At 50.3% G+C, this 9,817-nt stretch overlaps 1 protein-coding gene across 7 annotated transcripts in view; it reads left to right on the forward strand.

The window, feature by feature from the left end:
* Atg13 (autophagy related 13) overlaps positions 1 to 8,320 on the forward strand; it is a 50,391-nt gene extending 42,071 nt beyond the window's left edge. For all 7 annotated transcript variants that reach the window (XM_076847123.2, XM_076847121.2, XM_076847125.2 and 4 more), the window contains 5 exons: positions 1,638 to 1,752; positions 2,527 to 2,604; positions 2,801 to 2,917; positions 3,416 to 3,544; positions 6,121 to 8,320. In XM_076847123.2, coding sequence (XP_076703238.1) covers positions 1,638 to 1,752; positions 2,527 to 2,604; positions 2,801 to 2,917; positions 3,416 to 3,544; positions 6,121 to 6,198 — 517 coding nt within the window. In that variant the 3' untranslated portion in view covers positions 6,199 to 8,320. The remainder of the gene's footprint in view (positions 1 to 1,637; positions 1,753 to 2,526; positions 2,605 to 2,800; positions 2,918 to 3,415; positions 3,545 to 6,120) is intronic.
* The last annotated feature ends 1,497 nt before the right edge of the window (positions 8,321 to 9,817 follow it).

The following is a 9,817-nucleotide window of genomic DNA, read 5'->3' on the forward strand; positions in this document are numbered from 1 at the left end:
GATTGGCCTAAAATCTCTTAGCTTGTCCTACACTTGGGGCACAGGCTGCTCCTCTCTCGGGCCCGTGGCTCCCCAGTACCCTCAGAGCTCTCCCAGGAAGCTGCCCTTGGAGCGGCCCTGCCCCGCCTGCCCTTGATTTGGAAGGCCCTGGAGATAATGAGATTGCATTGCCCCACCACATCCTCCATGAACTTTCTCATCGTTGAAATTCCTGGTATATTTTTCTTCATTCCCACAGTGGTGTAGTGGGCGGGGAATTGTTTGGGAAGATTATTTTTTGTGACATTTATCAGGAAAAATAATTGACTCCCTCCTGGCTTTTCAAACTTACTTTTTTCCCCCCTCATCCTCCTGTGGGATGATAGAGGAGATCTGCTTGTCACCTTATTCTCCAGTTTTCTGGTCCTCAGCTCCTGGGGCATGGCCAAGAGCAGCTACAGACAGAGGACCCTGGGGGAGCTGTTGGGTGCAGGTCCTCAGAGCTTAGAACCCTTTCTCAGGGCCAGTCCCTGGGGCTCAGAGGCCACCTGCCACTTCCTTAAGACCCTATTTTTGTCCAAAAGACCTTTCTTGTCCTCTGACACTCAAAACACTGTGACTGTTGGGCTGGCAGCCACTGTCTAGGCCCTGTTTCTATTGTTTAGAGTCCCCCTGGGATCCAGGACCCAGCATCAGTCCGGAGGGCTTTGGGGAATTGGGAGCCACAGGAGTAGTTGAATTAAATGTTTCAGTAATGGAGGGATGGTCGAGGGTGAAGAGAGGGGCAGATACGTGGTAGGGAGCACAGAGAATCCGGCCCTAGCCATCAAGAGTGGAGAGAGCTCTGGCTGGCTAAGGCCTCAAATGTGGGACTCTTGTGAGCAGCATCCCTTGTGAGGCAGGGCTTGAAGTTAACATAATGCTGTAAACTATTTAGGTATTTTTAGATTTAACAACAACAACAACAAAAAAAAAGATGCAAAAAATGAAGAAGCTAAAATTTGGGGTCTGGCTATGTAATTGGTTAGTAATAACATCACGGTGGTTGGGCTGGGGTTGTGGCTCAATGGTAGTGCGCTTGCCTAGCAAGTGTGAGGCACTGGATTTGATTCTCAGCACCACATAAAAATAAATAAAGGTTCATCCACAACTAAATGCATATATAAAATTAAAAAGAAATCTTGGGCTGGGGATGTGGCTCAAGCGGTAGCGCGCTCGCCTGGCATGCGCGGGGACCTGGGTTCCATCCTCAGCACCACATAAAAATAAAATCAAGATGTTGTGTCCGCTGAGAACTAAAAAATAAATATTGAAAAATTCTCTCTCTCTCTCTCTCTCTCTCTCTCTCTCTCTCTCTCTCTCTCTCCCTTACTCTTTAAAAAAAAAAAAAAAGAAATCTTGGTGGTTTATGAGAGTGGCTTGCCTGGTTGATGGTCACTGTGTGCAAGGTAACTGATGCTTGTCATTGGGATTTCAGATCAAATTTTATGTAAGCTTTACTCAATTATGTAGCCAGACCATGTAGTGTTGTGTCCACATGAACAGGCTGAGGGGCCAACTCCTGCCCAGGCTGCAACCCCCCCGGAAGGTGGGCTTAGGGGATCTGTCTCGTTCTGCTGTGGCTTAAGAATGAGCACCAACTTCACTTTCTTCTCTAGTGAGGATACTGAAACCGTGTCCAATAGCAGCGAGGGACGGGCCTCTCCCCACGATGTCCTAGAGACCATCTTTGTCCGGAAAGTGGGGGCTTTTGTCAACAAACCCATCAACCAGGTAATCCTTCTGCCACTGCCACTGTGAGAATGTCTGAATTCTTAGAGTGAGGCCCTCTGGGCAGTATTTTGTGGAATTACTTAACATTGTTTGCAAAAGTGTGTGTGTATTTAAGTTTTTCTTTGTAGAGGATTTACAACTTGTGACCCCTTTCCAGAAAAAGTTAAGAATTATTGTTCTAGCTGGGCATGGTGGTGCATGCCTGTAATCCCAGCAACTTGGGAGGCTAAGGCAGGAGGATCGCAAATTGGAGGCCAGCTTCTATAATTTAGCAATGCCCTTAGCAACTTAGCAAGTCCCTGTCTCAAAAAATAAAAGGGCTAAATGGTAAAGTGCCCCTGGATTCAGCCTCCAGTACCAACACACACATTCTCTCTCTCTCTCTCTCTCTCTCTCTCTCTCTCTCTCTCTCTCTCTCATCTGAGGCTCTTAAGTCTCTCACAGGAAAGAGACAAGATACTAGTTAGTTCCCAGACACTGTGCTGTGCTGTCACCTCAGACTTCACATAAAACAGGAAGTTCCTCCTTGGGGGAGGGGGGCAGCGAAGCACTTTGTTCCTGTGGTCCTGTGGCTCAGGCTTCCTCAGCTGAATTCCCAGGGTCCTTGGGAACCCAGTCTTTATTTATGCTGTGGGCCCATGTGATGGGGACAGGGAACCTGGGAGAGCAGTGTGGGCAGCCTAGATGTGCAGACTTTCTGGCAGCCTGTAAGGAAGGAAGCCCAGGAGCTGGGGGGAGGACAGGAACGAATGCCTTTCTCCTGTGTTTCTTTAGGTGACTCTGACAAGTCTGGACATACCCTTTGCCATGTTTGCTCCCAAGAATTTGGAGCTGGAGGATACTGATCCTATGGTGAGCCTACCGGTGACTAGCAGTTTCCAGTAGATGTCACAGTAGTCATCCCTCAGAGGCCACAGTCACTGCGTCCTCCGCAGGCCTTAAACCATGCCCCTTGGCTTATGAATTCGTAGCCAGCACTCACTGCCTAACCAGCTCCTCAGATATCCAGTTCACAGAATAGCCCTGACTCTGCCTTATTCTGAACCAGGTGAATCCTCCAGAGTCCCCAGAGCCTGTGTCTCCTCTCCATGGCAGCCTGCACTCGGATGGCTCCAGCGGGGGCAGCAGTGGCAATGCCCATGATGACTTCGTTATGATTGACTTTGTAAGTGGCCCTCACCTCCCTTGACCTTTGCTGTCCCAGGGAAAATAAACCCAGAAGCATCTGTTCCCTTACAGAGACAACATAGGCCGCTGCAGATAGAACGAAGGGCTTTGGGGCCCTGCCCTGACACCCTGCCTTGGGAGACATTTGGAGGCCTATGACTTGCAAACCATTGTGTTCCAAGTCTCTGGTTGAAATTCATAATGAAAGTCAACCCTAAACGAGGGTTTTGCAGTGGTGTCAGCTCAGGTCTGGCTCATGCCTGAATGGATGGCCCTTTACTTAAGAATGGAGTGAGCAGGAAGAGGACATGGCCCTGAGAGGAGGGTCGACCCCAGGGTTATAAGTTAGCAGCCCATAAGAATACGATGTAGAGATTTTGCTTCCTAAGATGAGCCTGGAAGAACATTTCTTTGGTTATTTCTAAAAGGGTAAATTTCCTCTGTGATTATCCTTTGTGGCCCAAGGAAAGCTAAAGTGATTGTCTTATTTTTTAAGAAACCAGCTTTTTCTAAAGATGACATTCTTCCGATGGACTTGGGGACCTTCTATCGTGAATTTCAGAACCCTCCTCAGCTGAGCAGCCTCTCCATAGATATCGGGGCACAATCCATGGCTGAAGACTTGGTATGGAAACTCCTTCCCCACACAGCTCATCCCTTGGCCTCCCATCCTCATTGATGGTCATCCCTGACCACAGGCCTAGAACATTCTTCCTGTCACTCCACCCACCTGTGCTTCCCATCTTCCCTGTAACAGAAAAGGGAGGTTTTTAGATTGTTGTCTTCACTTGGTCACATGTGTGATTGGCGCGGCACCTAGCAGCCGTCACCTAGACTTTGCTTGAGCATAGCTCCCTTTCTTTACACATTCTCAGCAGCACTTCCTCATGCCCGCTCTGCTCCTGCTGTCCCCATAGGCTGCTCCAGCAGCCCCTCTGTTCAGCTCTGCAGTGACCAGCAGATGCCCGTGGGGCAGGGGCAGAGGAGCACAGCAGTCCCAGGGGTCAGTGTTCTTGCGCTTCCCTCAGAGAGCGCCTTTCCTCCTATAGCTGTTCTCTGACCGTAATTGCCACATCTCTGCTTAGGGTATTTCCTATTTCCTGCCTCAGAAGAATACCGTGTGCAAGCCACAGACTCGGGCCATCCTACACCACTAAATCCCAAGGTCTCATGGTCTGAGGTGGGACTCTCCTATCTATAGAAACTAGGGACCCTAGGAATAGCTGCCCTTGATTTGCATTAAACAGAAAGCCATGCTCAGCGACAATATAGGAATAATAATAATTACTATTATAATGTTTTATTAAAGCTTTACAGTTCTACATAATAGTTAGGCTAATAAGTACTATTATGAACATTTATTGGGGCTTTCTGAGTTTTCTTTTTTCTGTGGTGCTGGGGATGACCCAGTGCCTAATGCATGTAAGGCAAGGGCTCTGCCACTGAGCAACACCCACACCCCCTGCCAGGTGTTTTAAAAGTACTTTAACATGAAGCACCAGCCCTAAAAGGTAGGTCATCTTATGCCAGTTTACAAAAGAGCCAGCAGGCGCAGTGCACACACCGGTAATCTCAGTGGCTGGGGAGTCTGAGGCAGGAGGATCATGAGTTCAAAGCCAGCCTCAGCAAAAGCAAGGAGCTAAGCAACTCAATGAGACCCTGTCTCTAAATTAAATACAAAGTAGGGCTGGGGATGGGGCTCACTAGTCAAGTTCAATCCCCAGTATCAGAGAGAAAGAAAGCCAGCACTGTGATTGAGTAACTTGCTGTGGTAACACAGCCAGACAAAGCCAGGTTGGCTCCTGCATTAGCCTCCTGCCGCCCTCTCCCCTGCCTCTCCTTTGACATGAGCTCAGAAGAAGGAGGGTCCCAGTGCTCTCGTCATGATCCCAGTGGTGCTAACCAGTTCCCAGGTCTTCTTCCACCTGGGCAGCTACACCCAGACCTGCCTCATTGTCAGGGTGTCCAGGCCACTGTCTGGGTTTCAGGCAGGAGAGTCTCTGACCTCTTGCCAGACCCTTATGCTTAACCCCACCAGTGAAGGCAGGCCACTGCAGGCCTGCTCTCTCTCTGTTTATTTATTTATTTAATTTTTTTAAAATAAGCTATCATTTTTCTTTTTTTAAAGAGAGAGAGAAAGAGAAAGAGAGAATTTTAATATTTATTTTTTAGTTTTAGGTGGACACAACATCTTTGTTTGTATGTGGTACTGAGGATCGAACCCGGGCCACACGCCTTCCAGGCGAGCGTGGTACTGCTTGCGCCACATCCCCAGCCCCTGACTATGTTTATTTGTACTAGAGACTGAACCCACAGTGCCTTACCTCTGAGGTATATCCCTAGCACTTTTTAAAAATTTTGAGACTAAGTTGTTTAGGGCTTCACTAAGTTGCTGAGTCGGGCCTTGAACTTGTGATCCTCCAGAGTCGCTGGATTGCAGGTTGTGCCACGGTGCCCAGCTTCTCTTATATTAACGGTTGGTATTGTAGGGAGGTACAGCTAGCTGATCACAGATCTGCTTTTCTGCTTCTCCTTTTTATTGTCCCTCTCTGCCCCTTGGCTGGTGTGAAGATGCAAATGCTCACGCTTCCCTCAACCTGCAGGTGACTCTTGGTAGTGTAGCAAGTCTGCCTGGCTCCTTCCCATCCTGCAGGGCATCCCCGAAAAGGGCATCAAAGCCACTTTTCATATGGGCTGGGGCTGAGACTCAGTGGCAGAGTGCTTGCCTAGCACATGTGAGGCCCTGGGTTCAATCATCAGCACCACATAAAATAAATCAATAAATTATAAAGGTTACAAAATCTATTATTTAAAAAAAAAAAAACACCTTTTCATAAACTCTACTGAATTCATAAAACTTGCAGTTTTATTCTGGGGTCACTGTCATCAGCCAGGGATCGTTCATGTTTTATTTCTGGACCACCCTGTTCTCTGGCATGGTCCACGATTCTCTCTCATTGCAGGTGTTGCCCACTTGAATTCCTATGGCTGTTGTGCAGTGCCACAGCCCCCACAGAGCCCCGACGGACATGTCCCTCCCCTGACCAGCGCTCTCTCATATGCTCTGCCTCCTGCTTGCCCAGCTCGGCGCTGCTCCGCTGAGCTCTTTATCTCTACCTCACCCCCTTCCTCCACTCCAGTGGCGGGGCTGGCAGCCTCCCAAGGCCTGCCCAGTAAGCAGCTCTTCTCCTCCCTGAACAGGACTCGTTACCAGAGAAGCTGGCTGTTCATGAGAAGAACGTCCGAGAATTTGATGCCTTTGTAGAAACCCTGCAGTAAAGTGTCCTCCAGTACCAGCAGCATCCCTTTTCTGTGGTCCCAGGGGACAGAGAGCCTCCCACTCCTCAGCTGCTCCCATCCCTCATGCTGCTCCCAGCCAGCTGGAGGGGAAGATGGTCCCTCCTTGGGGACCCAGAAATCCCTGCTCTTGGACCTCCTGGAGACTCCATGGTGGCAGTTAGGCCCAGTGACTGCATCTGTGAGGACCTGCCCTCTGCCTTTGGAGATGGAAGAGCCTTTGTAACCAAAGGGCCTCTGCAGGGCCATCTGTGTACCCCACCTATTGTCAGCTGCTTCACACAGGGTGTCATCAGTTCCTCCTGCTGCCAGCCTCCTGCCTGGTCTATCCTGCAGCTGGCCCCCTGCCTGTCTGTCCTTCCTGTCAACCTCTTGACATTCCAGCTGGTGGTCCCATGAGGCAGAAAGAGGAAGGAAACAGTGCTGGGCAGAGGTAGGAGGGTCCTGTTCTGTCTCCTCTAGTTCTAGGGTCATCTCCGTCTCACCCTCTCTCTGTCCCCACCCCTGTGCCCATACTTTTTGGCAATAAAACAGGCCTGCTCACCTGTGAGGGTGAGCGCTTCTGGGCCCATCATCCTCACTGGGAGAGTTATCCGGCCCTTACCAGAGGTCTGTGCAGCCCTGGTGGCTGCCTATGCCCAGCTTCTCAGCTCCGCAGAGGAAAAATAAAAGCAAATCTTACGTCACTATGACATTCTGTTATCGAGGATCACAGCAAAAGGCCTTCTTTTTTTCTCCCTCCCGTTTCTGCTTCTTGTTATAGGATATGGAAAATATTTATTACTTTCAGAGAAATCAGATATTTTATAGAAGAAATGTTTGCAGTTAGAGGTTTCACTTGGGGAAGGTGAGGGCGTCCATTCCTGAGATGGAGGCCTCCTCCTGAGAGGCTCCCCAGAATCTGGGTTACTCAGACCATTCTCCTTCCCAGTATGTGTACAGTGGGATCTAAGAATGCGGCTGACCAAGGGCAAGTGACCTCCAGGCTTTGAACTGACAGTGGGCTTTCCCTTGTACCTCTGTGTTCTGGGTGGGAGCCTCCAGACTCGCAGTTTCTGCAGAGTCTTGGGTGCTAAATGTGATGATTCCCCAGAGTTATGCCACACGTAATGCCCAAGGGGCATTGTGTGTGCTCCCTACTTCTGGGGTACCTGATCCTGATCCTCAGGACTGGACTATAGAGCTTTTCCTCCTCCTGCTTTGGCCTGACCGCTACCTCCCTTCAATCCCAGGGTCTCTACACTGCCCTGGGTTTACAAGCTGGATTGGTTCGCTGTTCAGAAACCAAAGCTGGGTGGATGATTGATTTAATCCTTCAGGTGTTGCTTGAGTAAGTCAAGTGCCTAGCCATCTGTCCTCCCCAGTCTGACCGGTGGCCTGGCTAAGGAGAACCAGTCTGCCCTGTTCCTCCTGTCTCTTGGGGTACTCATTGGCAGCAGCTGTTCTTAGGTGCAGATGGCTCTCAACTGCTTGTTAGTAAACTGCATGTGACACTGTTCTCACCTACAAGGCTAACTTCTGGGCATCATAGTGGGCTCTGGGGGGGAGCCCTGCCCCTGTGCATGCTTCTGCTGCCATCAAGAAATGTTCCAGCAGTGCTGGCCAACTGGCTGTCCTGTCTGGGGCCAGGGTACATCCATGGCCTGCTGAACCAATCAGATTCTCCCCCAGGGCCTGGCACGTACAAACGGGGGTGTCTCTGGTAAGTTACTGATGCCCCATGTCAGCTGCTGCCCTCTTTGCCTAGCATGGAAAGGCCTGGTAGCTGTCGTCCGCCACAGTACTGATTTCCTAATTGTGGACTCCCAGGCAGCAGCCTTTCTCCAGGGCCCCATCTTTAGGGAGGCCAGGGAGGCTAATCCCTGACTGAGCTGAATTTGGGAGGAGCCAAGCAACCAGCAAGGCCACCTCCGGCCTCTCAGCCCTGTGTCATAGAAGTGAGAAGGCCAGACCAACAACTCCTGCAGCACCCCGGGCTCCTGCTGGGACCAGTCATCTCTCAAGGTGACAGGGTCCCTCCTCTTCCAGCCTATTTGTTTGGAAATGACTGAGGGATACTTCCATATGTACTCGAGATTTCCAATAAAATCTTTTCTGTACTTTATAGCTTCCAGTTGTGCAAGTTGTCTCCTACCTCTCTGTAGCTCCTGGTCATCAGCTGGCTCTGTGGCCTTGTGAAGGGCAGAAAGGCTTTGGAATAGGGCAGGGCTACTTTAAATCCTGCCTTGGCCACAGATAGCTGGACAACATTGGGTTGGGCAGGAAGCTTTCTAGAGCCTCATTTTCCTCATGCTATTCCCCTGACATGTTGTGTATTTGAATATTCACTAAGAAAATGTATATGAAGTCCACCCATGGTAAAGTCGCCACAAAAGGAAGGCCACTGTCATCAGCTCTTTATGCCCCTTGGCCTGGAGCTGGTCTTGGTTTGGAGGGAGGATGAGTGAAGGTCCTGCCACGTTCCCAGAAGACAGAACAGGATGCTTCCTGGTGTAGTGAGTTGTGGCTGAGTGAACTGGAGGAGAGGGAAGGAATTGAGTCGAGTAGCAGGAAGTTGAGGGCCCAAGCAAATTTGTGTTGATGCCCTGTTCTCAAATGACTCCAGGAAGGGCACTGGGCTCCGAGGAACCATGAGGAATTGGAGAGATCTGCAGAGGTCAGTCCTTTCTGGCCACTGGGGTTCCGGCTGTAGGCATCTCAACCCTGGCAAAGCCAGCCCCTTCCTCCTAGCTGTGCCTCTAGTGGTGCAGGTGAGAGATGGTTCTAGATTCACGATAACTGCCAGATCAGAACTGGGCAACTGCTGTCTGGGTTGCACCCTATCCTCCTTTGGGTTGAAGTCAGGCCCCAGGACAAAATAAAAGGGGGATGATCAAAAAAATTCTAAATTCAGTTCAATCCCAGGTCTGAAGAGAATGGAGCCAGCCCACTCTTGCTGGTAAGAGCCTGGGAGCCCTTGTTTGTTACTGAACTGCAGGTGACACTGACCCAGACCATGGAACCAGGCAGGGTCCAATCCCTGGGTCAGAAATGGAAAGCCTGTCCTGTGACTCCCTCTTCAATTGGGATCTCCAGAAAGTGAAGTGCCCAGTGTCCCATGACCAGCAATTGTGTCCTACTCCTTTAAAACATCTCCCCGTGCTCCACCCAGAGACCGGCTGTTGCTAAGGCCTTGGTAAATTGGCACTTGAAAAACTCGGCAGAGGCCTGCCAGGAGCCCAACCCAAGAACACAGCTCTCCCTGTATGTCATTCTCTTCTTCCTTGGGTCACTGCCTCCATGTTCCAGTCACTAGCTTAGAGCTAAAGAGAGCCAGTGAGAGGAGGGCGCTAGGTCCTCCTGCCTGGAGGTTCCTGGAGGGAGGCCACAATTGTGCAATGAAACTACTTTCCTGGAGCTCAGGCCGGTGTTTAACCACCATCCTAACTGTCCCATCCTGCAGCTCTGGCCAGGCTGCCCTGCCTGAGCAAGCAAGAAAGAATTAGGCAGGCCCACCTGGGCCACCACAGCCTCCTGATGTAGCAGCCAAGCCCTCAGCAACACCTGGAGCAGAATTCCATCCTACCTTCACAGTGACAAACCATTTTTAAAGATTGGCACC

This window comes from Callospermophilus lateralis, chromosome 2 (assembly GCF_048772815.1).
Source record: "Callospermophilus lateralis isolate mCalLat2 chromosome 2, mCalLat2.hap1, whole genome shotgun sequence".
NCBI classification, from domain to species: domain Eukaryota; kingdom Metazoa; phylum Chordata; class Mammalia; order Rodentia; family Sciuridae; genus Callospermophilus; species Callospermophilus lateralis.